Source organism: Onychostoma macrolepis, chromosome 23 (assembly GCF_012432095.1).
Source record: "Onychostoma macrolepis isolate SWU-2019 chromosome 23, ASM1243209v1, whole genome shotgun sequence".
In the NCBI taxonomy this organism is placed as follows: domain Eukaryota; kingdom Metazoa; phylum Chordata; class Actinopteri; order Cypriniformes; family Cyprinidae; genus Onychostoma; species Onychostoma macrolepis.
In genome coordinates, this window is record NC_081177.1 from 14,863,247 (window position 1) to 14,876,581 (window position 13,335).

At 37.4% G+C, this 13,335-nt stretch overlaps 1 protein-coding gene across 1 annotated transcript; it reads right to left on the reverse strand.

Annotated features, from left to right (window-relative positions):
* Window positions 1–4,791: 4,791 nt before the first annotated feature.
* Window positions 4,792–13,226, reverse strand: pa2g4b (proliferation-associated 2G4, b). The gene is made up of 13 exons (XM_058764533.1): window positions 12,995–13,226; window positions 12,018–12,146; window positions 11,298–11,403; window positions 11,136–11,205; window positions 10,965–11,057; window positions 10,470–10,533; window positions 10,316–10,394; window positions 10,151–10,229; window positions 9,925–10,058; window positions 8,708–8,802; window positions 8,309–8,436; window positions 5,673–5,726; window positions 4,792–5,592 (listed from the first exon to the last, which is right to left on the reverse strand). The coding sequence occupies exons 1-13, from the start codon at window positions 13,080–13,082 to the stop codon at window positions 5,536–5,538; spliced, it is 1,176 nt and encodes a 391-aa protein (XP_058620516.1). The 5' UTR covers window positions 13,083–13,226; the 3' UTR covers window positions 4,792–5,535.
* Window positions 13,227–13,335: the final 109 nt, after the last annotated feature.

Here is a 13,335-nt window from a genome sequence, read left to right on the forward strand (position 1 = left end):
ACAATTAAAATTAAATACTATCACTAGTATTAATTTATAATTAATAATAGAATTAACCAAATGGTTTCATTTCAATATGTTTCATAATTTTTTGGTTTGGTTTACCATCTCATTTATTTTATTGAATCTGACATAGACGAGAAACTGCATTTTATAACAGAAAAAAAGGCAAAACATATTCAAAACAAACAATTTTGTCATTAAATTATGTCCAATTCAACGGATAAATATGGCACCTTCATAAACAGTTTATTCCTAATAAGTAATTATGGTATTATTAGGAAACTGTGTCTGTGCGTGTAAGTCCTCTCACATTGAACTGCTTTTATTTCAGCAATTTCTTAACGTGTAAGTAGTTTTAACATAAAAAGTTCAACAACTGTGGTATAAATTTAAGATGTTTCACATGGCATTTTGTGAACAGAAATGGAATAATGAATCCCTGAACAAGGCTTATCTTCTCATCCTCATGGAATGCACTATACAGGCGCTGGTCATATAATTAGAATATCATCAAAAAGTTGATTTATTTCACTAATTCCATTCAAAAAGTGAAACTTGTATATTATATTCATTCATTACACACAGACTGATATATTTCAAATGTTTATTTCTTTTAATTTTGATGATTATAACTGACAACTAAGGAAAATCCCAAATTCAGTATCTCAGAAAATTAGAATATTGTGAAAAGGTTCAATATTGAAGACACCTGGTGCCACACTCTAATCAGCTAATTAACTCAAAACACCTGCAAAGGCCTTTAAATGGTCTCTCATTCTAGTTCGGTAGGCTACACAATCATGGGGAAGACTACTGACTTGACAGTTGTCCAAAAGATGACCATTGACATGTTGCACAAGGAGGGCAAGACACAAAAGGTCACTGCAAAAGAGGCTGGCTGTTCACAGAGCTCTGTGTCCAAGCACATTAATAGAGGCGAAGGGAAGGAAAATATGTGGTAGAAAAAGTGTACAAGCAATAGGGATAACTGCACCCTGGAGAGGATTGTGAAAAAAAACTGTGGGGGAGATTCACCAAGAGTGGACTGCAGCTGGAGTCAGTGCTTCAAGAACCACTACGCACAGACGTATGCAAGACATGGGTTTCAGACTGCGTCAGAAGCGTCTCACCTGGGCTAAAGACAAAAAGGACTGGACTGCTGCTGAGTGGTCCAAAGTTATGTTCTCTGATGAAAGTAAATTTTGCATTTCCTTTGGAAATCAGGGTCCCAGAGTCTGGAGGAAGAGAGGAAAGGCACACAATCCAAGTTGCTTGAAGTCCAGTGTGAAGTTTCCACAGTCAGTGATGGTTTGGGGTGCCATGTCATCTGCTGGTGTTGGTCCACTGTGTTTTCTGAGGTTCAAGGTCAACGCAGCCGTATACCAGGAAGGTTTAGAGCACTTCATGCTTCCTGCTGCTGACCAACTTTATGGAGATGCAGATTTCATTTTCCAACAGGACTTGGCACCTGCACACAGTGCCAAAGCAACCAGTATCTGGTTTAAGGACCATGGTATCCCTGTTCTTAATTGGCCAGCAAACTCGCCTGACCTTAACCCCATAGAAAATCTATGGGGTATTGTGAAGAGGAAGATGCGACATGCCAGACCCAACAATGCTGAAGGCCACTATCAGAGCAACCTGGGCTCTCATAACACCTGAGCAGTGCCACAGACCGATCGACTCCATGCCACGCCGCATTGCTGCAGTAATTCAGGCAAAAGGAGCCCCAACTAAGTATTGAGTGCTGTACATGCTCATACTTTTCAGTTGGCCAAGATTTCTAAAAATCCTTTTGTTGTATTGGTCTTAAGTAATATTCTAATTTTCTGAGATCCTGAATTTGGGATTTTCCTTAGTTGTCAGTTATAATCATCAAAATTAAAAGAAATAAACATTTGAAATATATGAGTTTGTGTGTAATGAACATAATATACAAGTTTCGCTTTTTGAATTGAATTAGTAAAATAAATCAACTTTTTGATGATATTCTAATTATATGACCAGCACCTGTATTAGCCTATTCTTTCTGTGAAAGGTTTCTCTAATTTCCCACCAAGGAACTTGAAATTTCTTGTGCGCATCTGGTGGGACACATGGTTACCGTTACCCTGTAGCACAATCTTATGTCTATTGCTCTGGTCACATCTGCAGCAGGTCTATATGGCATGTTCACACAGGTGGGCAGGAGCCCTGGGCATCTTTCTTCTGGTGTTTTTCATTCAGTAGAAAAGTCTCTTTCATGTACCAAATTATTATAACTGACCTTAATTGCCTGCTGCCTGTAGACACTGCATGTGCAATAATTGTTTATTGAACAAATATGTAAAATATTGTTTAAATCCTTTCCATTAAAGATCTGTAAAACCTATTTATATCTTACAAAATGATCTTTAAAATACAGTAACCTGAAAAAGGGACGTTTCTTTTTTTTGCTGAGTTTACCTTGGTGGGAAATCAACACCTTGTGCTCTTAAATACTGTATGGACGGACATCCTAAACTGCATTGCACCTGTCAAACGCAAAGCAGAGCCCTGGGTTGACCAGAATGTTCGCTCCTTGAGACAAGAAAGAAAATGGAAAAAAGACAAACTACAAATTTATTTTGACATTTTATAGGATTACTTATCTTCATACCAGATAGCTGTGAAGACCACTAAATCTTCTTATTTCTCTGGTCTAATTGATAAGCATCATCAGACTCCTAAAGTTCTTTTTAATGTTATAAACTCTGTGTTAAATCCACCTGTCAGTGTTATTCAACAACCAATACTCTCTGTGAAGATTTCCTGAGATATTTTGGTGATAAAATCTCTAATCTGAGGGCTCAGATTCAAGACACTGACTGAAATACCAATAGTCACAAACTTTGTGACTACCTGGACTACTTTCAATCTGGTCTCCCTACAGTCAGTGAAGGACATAATTGTTAAACTGAAACCTTCTTCTTCTCCCTGTGATATAGTACATCCTTGCTATCTGAGACAAATAACTGACATAGTGGGACCAGAGCTTGTGTCATTGCTGAATAAATGTTTGATATCTGGATTTATACCAGACAGTTTGAAAACGGCCACGGTCTCTCCTATCCTAAAAAAAACCTTCACTTGACTGTTCTATCCAATTTTCGGCCAATATCTGTATTACCTTTTATTTCTAAGGTGATGGAAAAAATTGTGTTTCTACAGCTCCAGTCCTTTTTAATCAGATTTATGAGACATTCCAATCTAGGTTCAAATCTCTGCACAGTACTGAAACAGCTCTCGCAAAAGTTAATTTTAGTAATGCTGGATCTATATTCAGCTTTTGATACTGTTGATCACGAGATCCTTATCTCTCGATTCGAATCTTTTGTTGGTTTGGGAGGTGCTGTTCTAAATTGGATTAAATCCTTTTTAACAAACAGAAGATTTATGGTTAAAATAAGTAATTGTACTTCATCTGTGGATTATTTAACATGTGGTGTGCCTCAGGGCTCAATTTTAGCTCCTCTGGGTTCTGTTTTTAGAAAGCATGGTGTTTCTTTTCATGGTTACGCCGATGACATGCAAATATATTTACGGGCTACTAACAAAAAAGAAAGTGCCGTTAATACTTTATCTGCTTGTCTTGATGATGTTAAATCTTGGCTTTCAAAAAATGTTCTTTTCTTAAACACAGATAAAACGGAGGTCACAGCTTTTAGCTCCTCAGATTCCAGGCATCAAAATCAACTTGATTTTAAGCATCTAAATTCATTTATTTCTCCTCATGTCTGAAATTTGGGAGTAGAGTTTGATAATCGCTTGAAATTTGATAGATCAGTTCTGTTGTAGGTTCCAGCTTCTTCTACCTTTGGTCCCTTTCTAAAATTAAACCATTTCTTTCTGAAGTTTCTCTAGACTGCCATCCATGCCTTCATTACGTCACGGCTGGATTATTGTAATTCTCTGTATTATAGCATCTCAAAAACACAAATTTCTTGATTACAAATAGTGCAAAATGCAGCTGCTAGTTTTCTGAAGGGATGTAAAAAATTTGACCATATTACACCCATTCTGAGATCCCTGCTCTGGTTGCCTGTTCAGCACAGGATTGAGTTTAAACTTCTTCTACTGGTTTATAAATCATTAAACAATTTAGCTCCACCATATCTTACAAACTTACTCCACCCTTATATCCCTACAAGACGACTACGATCTGAGGAAAAATTTATCCTCCAGATCCCTCACACTCGTCTAAAGATGAGAGGAAACGGCTTTTTTTGACGTTTGAAGTGGCTGGTCCTACTCTCTGGAATAACTTACCTTCTCATATTAGAATGGCCCCCACTTTATCCGAGTTCAAATCCTGCCTAAAGACTCATCTTTTTACTTTGGCTTTTAATATTTGATCTCATCTTAGACATGCTATTTGTATTTGAAGAAGTATTTGGGCACTTGGAACACTCCTAAAAAGGTATGAATATTGCACAAGCACATTATTTGAGCAATACATTTCATAAAAGTAGTTAGGGTTATATCTACATATTTTGACACTTTTTAGTTGTCAAACTTAGTAGACTATGTCCATAGTTAATATGAACTAAACCTGTGGATACTCTACTAGACAGGAAATAACTCCATCGTTCCCGTTTAATTGCCTTGTGACGTCATTGGTTTGCAGATGACACTGGGTTTGACATTTTGTATCTAATGACACTCATAATCTTTTTCTGTAAGTCATATGACTGCTGCATTCTGATAGATTCATCAATTTTGTGATATTTGAGTGTTTAAACTGAAACAAAAAAGGCTCTGATCCATCAATTGGCTAATTAAATTTATTAGATGTACGTTTATAAAATGGCAGGATAATTTGGTCAGTCAGTTTAGTCAATAAACAATGGTTTGAGAAGTCAGACCAATAAGCCGAGGGAAAGATCTACATCGAAACAGACTCTGGAAAAGCATTTTCATAATTCTGGAAATACTAGAAAACGAATGCTGAATGTTATCTAAAAGAAATCAAAGCTTACCAAATTGATTAACAGTGCTTCCATTGCAGTTGGTTTGCTATATTTAAGGTGTAGTGAAGCAGTTACCGCTCCAAAGACTCATTACAGGTCATCAATACAAATTATGATCATTTCCCAACTGACAAAAACTCTACCTTTAACAGACATCAAACAGGGATCTCATCTGCATGGACATGAATGGCACTTTGTAGCAAAACTGCCTAAAGAGTGCCACCATTACACTTTTATTGTTCATGATGGCTTGTACAATGACAGAGAGGGTTAAAAAAAGAAACCCAGCACTCGCCTCCTGTAAACACGGTTGGACAGTATCTACCTGCTCATCCGTACACTCCCAGCCGCATTCAAAGACAAGCAATCGTAAGTACACTGCACGAACCCTGTAGCAGTCTTATGTAACTAATGAGGAGGTATTCAAAAAGACAGAAGGCTTGGCTGGAGGCCTCTCAGTGGGGCAGGTCATAATTAGCTTTAACGGTTCTGTTCTTTGGGCTGTGCAGAGGCTCTGTCAGTCAGCTTGGTTGGCAGTGGAAGTCTATGCAGCAGCTTCGCTCTCAGCCTCCACTGTGGCACTCTCCACATTTTTGGATGCCTTTGGAACAAAGAAAAATGATTCAAATATGGTTTCATATGCTATTAGAAATTGGGAAAGCGGATGCTGACACAACAAACCTTCTTTTTCTTCTTCTTCTGTGCCTTGCGGCTGGCTGAGCTTTGCAACAATGCCTGCAAATAATAAAACACATTGGCAGTAAATCTTGAATGCAAAAATCAACTGGAGAATTCCATTACGTAGAGTAGGATTTTCTTTGCCAATGGCCCCTAAATGTTTGTCCCTTGTTCATTTACTAAAATATATTTAAAAAATAATAACATTAATTAATAATGAATGATATTGAATTATAGACAACATTTGGGCTGAGTATTGACACAAATCTCATGATTCGATTCAATTCAATTTTCAATTCGATTCTGATCATTTTGGATATACAGTGAGGAAAATAAGTATTTGAACACCCTGCTATTTTGCAAGTTCTCCCACTTAGAAATCATGGAGGGGTCTGAAATTGTCATCGTAGGTGCATGTCCACTGTGAGAGACATAATCTAAAAAAAAAAATCCAGAAATCACAATGTATGATTTTTTAACTATTTATTTGTATGATACAGCTGCAAATAAGTATTTGAACACCTGTCTATCAGCTAGAATTCTGACCCTCAAAGACCTGTTAGTCTGCCTTTAAAATGTCCACCTCCACTCCATTTATTATCCTAAATTAGATGCACCTGTTTGAGGTCGTTAGCTGCATAAAGACACCTGTCCACCCCATACAATCAGTAAGAATCCAACTACTAACATGGCCAAGACCAAAGAGCTGTCCAAAGACACTAGAGACAAAATTGTACACCTCCACAAGGCTGGAAAGGGCTACGGGAAATTGCCAAGCAGCTTGGTGAAAAAGGTCCACTGTTGGAGCAATCATTAGAAAATGGAAGAAGCTAAACATGACTGTCAATCTCCCTCGGACTGGGGCTCCATGCAAGATCTCACCTCGTGGGGTCTCAATGATCCTAAGAAAGGTGAGAAATCAGCCCAGAACTACACGGGAGGAGCTGGTCAATGACCTGAAAAGAGCTGGGACCACCGCTTCCAAGGTTACTGTTGGTAATACACTAAGACGTCATGGTTTGAAATCATGCATGGCACGGAAGGTTCCCCTGCTTAAACCAGCACATGTCCAGCCCGACTTAAGTTTGCCAATGACCATTTGGATGATCCAGAGGAGTCATGGGAGAAAGTCATGTGGTCAGATGAGACCAAAATAGAACTTTTGGTCATAATTCCACTAAACGTGTTTGGAGGAAGAAGAATGATGAGTACCATCCCAAGAACACCATCCCTACTGTGAAGCATGGGGTGGTAGCATCATGCTTTGGGGTGTTTTTCTGCACATGGGACAGGGCGACTGCACTGTATTAAGGAAAGGATGACCGGGGCCATGTATTGCGAGATTTTGGGGAACAACCTCCTTCCCTCAGTTAGAGCATTGAAGATGGGTCGAGGCTGGGTCTTCCAACATGACAATGACCAAGCACACAGCCAGGATAACCAAGGAGTGGCTCTGTAAGAAGCATATCAAGGTTCTGGCGTGGCCTAGCCAGTCTCCAGACCTAAACCCAATAGAGAATCTTTGGAGGGTTCTCAAACTCCGTGTTTCTCAGCGACAGGCCAGAAACCTGACTGATCTAGAGAAGATCTGTGTGGAGGAGTGGGCCAAAATCCCTCCTGCGGTGTGTGCAAACCTGGTGAAAAACTACAGGAAACGTTTGACCTCTGTAATTGCAAACAAAGGCTACTGTACCAAATATTAACACTGATTTTCTCAGGTGTTCAAATACTTATTTGCAGCTGTATCATACAAATAAATAGTTAAAAAATCATACATTGTGATTTCTGGATTTTTTTTTTTAGATTATGTCTCTCACAGTGGACATGCACCTACGATGACAATTTCAGACCCCTCCATGATTTCTAAGTGGGAGAACTTGCAAAATAGCAGGGTGTTCAAATACTTATTTTCCTCACTGTATATCATGTACAACATGGCAAATTTTCAAGGGAAAAAAACCCCAACTAACCCTGTAAAACATACATGAGTCAGTTGGTACTAGATTACATTACTATAATATTGAAGGTTAAAATGAACTGATTTGTATATAAACACTTAAATTACACTAAATTAAATTATAATAATTAAATAAAATATTGAAGAGCAGTAAAAATTATAATGAATGTGTTATATGGTGCATATATTTAGCTAAATACTCCTCTCTAGAGTTAATTTTTCTAGCTGACAAATGAGTTTAAGGTCATTGATGAGTTTAAGGTTTTCTGAGGTAAATGTGCAGTTGAAACACAATATTGTTTCATTTTTGTTTCGTACAAATGAGAATCAATTAAAGTCGAGAAATAAATATTTTTTCCCAGCCCAATTAATGAATTAATATCAATATAATTTTGGCAATAATGTTTTAACATTATTTTAATATTACTATCATATAATCATTTTATTTTTGATAATTCAAAAAATATATATTTTTCATACTTGGACAATTCTTCATACTTGGGTTACTTCTACCCATTATTAGAATATTTACATATATAAAATAACATTTCCAACTAGTCCTAAAAATGCAATAATTCTATAAATAATAATTCTGCAAATTCTGTAAATATGAACTTTTAAGCAATTAATTAATAAACCTCTAATGTAACTTCCATAGCAGTTCCCTGTAAGTGACACCTACCTTGAGCTCTGGGTCTTGTACTTCATGCTCAGACTTGTAAAGCTCTGGATCAAAAGTTCCACTGGTGATACGCAGAGGGCCGTTTGCCATGAGCAGCACCGTGAACTTAAACTGCGCTACATATTCACCTTGAACGAAAAGATGGGGAGGAGACAGAAGGTTTGACAATGTGACTCTCGAGACTTTGCTGATGGCACCAAACTTCTAAAATAAGAACAGTCTTTGACCTGGTCATGCGGCAAATGTGCTGGATGCGCTTCTCTGAGCACCGGCATGACAGGAAATTATTTTTCATTTACATTTAGTGATTCGTTGCAAAGGTTTAACCTTATCTTCATGCTTGGTTGAAGGCTTTACATATAAAAGTGAGATTTTATGACTGTGGTACTAATGCCTCACCTTCTTTCTCATGCAGCACATTGAAGGGCTGAAGCAGCTCATGTTTGGCACACTCAACCACTCCTAGTCGAGCTTTACTCTCATCCTCAAATGCCCTGTTAGCACAGACACCAGACCACACAAAGACAAGGAGAGAGACACAAAGAAATGTGATGAGCTGAGGTGAAGCTTGTTTTGTGCCATGCACTTTCATTCGAGGTACTAATAACTTCAAAGCCATACGTTTGATTGGGAGGGAAAGCACGTAAAGATATAGCTTGAATACACTGTCAAATGCATTAACGTGAATGCGACCAGGTCTAACAATTTAATGTTTATATAATGCATTTATACATTAGCATTCAAAAAGGGCCAGTAAGATTTTGTTGGTGAAGGAAATTAATATTTTTATTCAGCAAGGATGCATTAAACTGTTCAAAAGCGACAGTAAAGTTGGTGCCAATGGCCTCGTGGACCTTTCCCGATCCCATCCCCTCTCTCTCCCACTTCACTTCCTGTCAAAATTACTGTCCTGTCCTAATAAAAGCCAATAAATGCCAAAACAAATATCTCTTTAAAAGTGGCAGTAAACTAAAACATTTATAATGTTCAAATAAATGCTGTTCTTTTAATCTTTCTATATTCAAAAGATCCCCGAAAAATGTGCAACGGTTTGCACAAAATATTAAACAGCACAGCTGTTTTCAACATTAACAATAAAAAAATGTTTCTTGAGCAGTAAAACTGCATATTAAAACACTGAAGACTGGAGTAATGATGCAGAAAATTCAGCTTTTTCATCACACAAATAAATTGCACTAAAATGTATTAATATTAACAGTTATTTAAACATCAAAAGTACCAGTTCTTTGGTACTAAACTGTTTTAATTCAATTTAAGCAATATTTTAATTCAATATTTTTGGAATAAATATGAATATGTATTATACATTTATACATTTGTAAGTGATTTATCTTTTCATATTTTGACTTTTGAATTAAAAGGTAACAAAACGGCTTGAGGGCTTTTGCAAAAACTACAGATTGTACTTCCCTTTTTGTTCTAGTTAAGTAGCATGGATTTCAAAAACAATTCTACTGCACAGACAGCCAAGTTTTATTAAAAGCATACCTCCCCTTTAATAATGGATTTCTTCATTTTACTTTTAAGTGGCTGCCCTTCTTTAAATGCAAGTTTCAAATAGTGATAATAAAAATATCGAACCTAAAAGTAATTACCTCAGAGTAAATGGCATGGTATCAAATCGCCGCTCGACCTCACTAAAGAACACCCTGGAGGTCTTCATCTTCAGTCCATACTGCTTGTTGGGGTCTCGCTTGTAAACAGTGGTCCTCTGCCCGGAGTCTCTAGCCTGCAGAGAGAAAGAGAGCACCGTGATCAGCTATCTGCCGTACGTTAACAGCAGACATCAAGGGAACAGTTGATGCCAAGATGAGTCTTCACCTTTCCCTCTCCGGTGCTAATGAGCACGTCCACAGCGTACACCTCGTGCACTTCAAATTCTGCCTTCTCATGGTCCTTCCTTACAGCAGACAAGGACAGAGAGCATTTAGCATAGAGGAACACTCAATCATTTTCAAAAACATTCTAGTGTTTCATTATCCTGACCTTTGCTGGTCGGTGGGGTTCTGAATGATGGTCTTCTCTCCATCAATGACGTGCTGCTTTAACTGATGAGACAGCATGCCTGTGTAAAGAGACAGAAGGAGCTTTAAAACCATGTTATGATGTTTCAACAGAGTTCAGGTTTCGGTCAGCTTACCCTCGATGGCCATGCATTTGAATGATTGGGCAATCTTGTTCCAGGCCTCTGTGACCTGAGTGTTCTGAGAGAAACAGAAAAACAAGTGCTTGATCCATTGCAACTTCCTAAATGCATTTTAAACACTTTGTGAATCACATTTAAATCATTAACTACTAAAAATCATTTTATTCAAGTTGAATAGAAATAAAAAAAACTAACAAAAATGACAAAAACATAAATTACTAAAACTAAAAATCTATATTTTTAAATGCTATAATAGTACATAAGTAATAACACTATAATACCATTATTTTAAACATTTTATTTTTTAAATATTATCCAATTTATTAAGTAGCATCCCTCTTAGACCAAGATTTTAAGTTGGCCTCCACAAAGGGAATTATCCATTTTATAATAGAGAATTGATTTTGACTTAAAAAAAATTGATTAAATCATTATATCATGAGGATGTTATTAGCAGTTAATTACAGGACCGGATTGATTCTATCTAACCTGATTCCCAGGTTTAACCAGCCGGAGAGCAGCTTCTGCACACAAGTGGGCAGCTTTGATCACATCCGCTTTCCGTCCTGTCACAGGAGCATCCTAGAAGAACAGCAAAGTTAAGTGCACTTCTAACAGAATGAAAAATTATTTTTGTGGCATTCACAACAAGAGACATACCTTGGTTGCGCCAATCACAAAGCTATGAGCAATGTTGGAGATGAAGCCATCCACATGCACTCCAAGGTCACTGTGAAAAAACAGAATGTAATAATGAAGAAATGTGCTAATAAACATAAAAAAAATACATAGATTTATATATCGAACAGAAATAACACTCACATTTTAACCAAGTCACCGTCTTTGAGCATGCAGTCTGGATCGCTCTTCAGCGGTGAGAAGTGGCACACACAGTTGTTCACAGACACACAGGTGGGAAAGGCAATTCCTGTCACACAAGTATAAAACATTAATCTACTTTTTCATATAGAGTACTTTGTCATCAGTTTGGAAACAATATGATTGTTGAATGCTTAATGAAGTCTCTTATGCTCAGCAAGGCTGCAGTATCTGATCAAAAATACAGTAAAAACAGTAATACTGTGAAATATTATTACAATTTGAAATAACTATTCATAAGAAATGGAAGCTGAAAATTCAGCTTTGCCATCACAGGAATAAGTGACATTTTTAAATACATTACAAAAAACAGTTCTTTTAAACTATAATATTTCACAATATTACCGTTTTTAACTGTCTTTTTGAGCACACAGATGCAGCCTTGGTGAGCATAAGAAATCTGATTAAAACATTAAGAAATGTAATGCTTCCTAACCTTTGAAAAATACTTTACATATAATCAATTTTAAATTATGATTTTAATTTATATTATATATTTATATATTTTTTAAATATATCATTTTGAAAATAAATACATGAAAAAATAAAGAAAATGTCAATTTTTACACACCACATTTAAAATCACTGATTAAGTTCACTTTTGAAATCACTGATTCAAGATTGTAATGAATATTATGCATCTCTTTTCAGAAGCATTCTTACCTTTCTTTATCTCTTTCTCCTTTTTGAAGACCTTGCCTGTTTCGGCAGTGATGAAAGCATCTCCTTTCTCGCACAGGCTGAGGACAGACACACCAGGCTTGGCTGCCTCGATGACCACCTTCAAAGCCTCTGAAAGAGAAAGATTTCACATTAAACAACCAAATTTCATACACAAAGGGTTTTGAAGCTCTCCCTAAAGCAGTATGTGACAGGACCCGGTCTGAAGAAGATCAATACACATTAAACCAGTAAGCACTTCTAGTAAAAAGAAAGAAATTGAAGATTTCAGTAGCTGACGGTAGCTAAAACTTTCTCAGCACCTGCCAATAAATCTACTGGACACTTTTTTTTTTTTACATTACTGTAGCATTATACCTGCTTATTTATTTATTTATTTACATACATACATATACACACACACACACATATACATATATATATATATATATATATATATATATATATGTGTCTGTGTGTGCGCTTTAGATTGAAACACAACAGGAGACGTTAGGCAGAGTGACAGAGTCAGTCGCCAGTCACTCTCATTGTAAGGAGCAAGATGCAATGAAAGTGAATGGTGACTCAGAGGCTGTCAGTCACTTACACTGTCTCAAACATTTCCTTTTGTGGTTCTTAGTCATGCAGGTTTAGAGTAGCATTAGGGTGAGTAAATAACGACGAAATTTAACTTTTGGGGTGAACAATCACTTTAAGTCGGTACCTTACAACTACAGCTAACTGGCTAACCTGCTAGCCGAATATTTATAAACATAAATAACGCTCTTAAGATTACAAAACGTCGGCTGCTGATGCTTGTCCGTACGATTTCAATTTAAGTCAAGTCAAAAAACTAGAAATGACTGGCATCGATGTCTGTCTCACTATAGCTCGCAGACACATGGCCGAGCGCTGAGCTGTATCACCGCTCGGTCAAAATCAACCCTTTATCACGCATAAAGCTCCAGAATCAATCTTACGGTTTGCTATGTCGGCCCCCATCTTGTACTTGGTGACCACCAAGTCATCAGCGATGGTATGCTCTTGCTGGTCGTCGTCTCCTGACATGCTTGTCAGTGGTGGGATTCAAGAGGAGCTCGTAACTTTTTCCCTCGCTTCGCTTGTGGGATGATGGAGCACAGCACGCTTCAGATCTCACAGCCTGCGCCAGCAGCAGCCGTGGAAACGCGCAAGATGGCCGATTACTGCACCGCACTTCAAAATAAAAGCCGCAGAGCTGCGCATAGACTGACAGAGTGACCTCTGCGGGAGCTCGGGGAAATTATATCCCGTCATAAATTTTCCAGTTTGGCACAGAGAT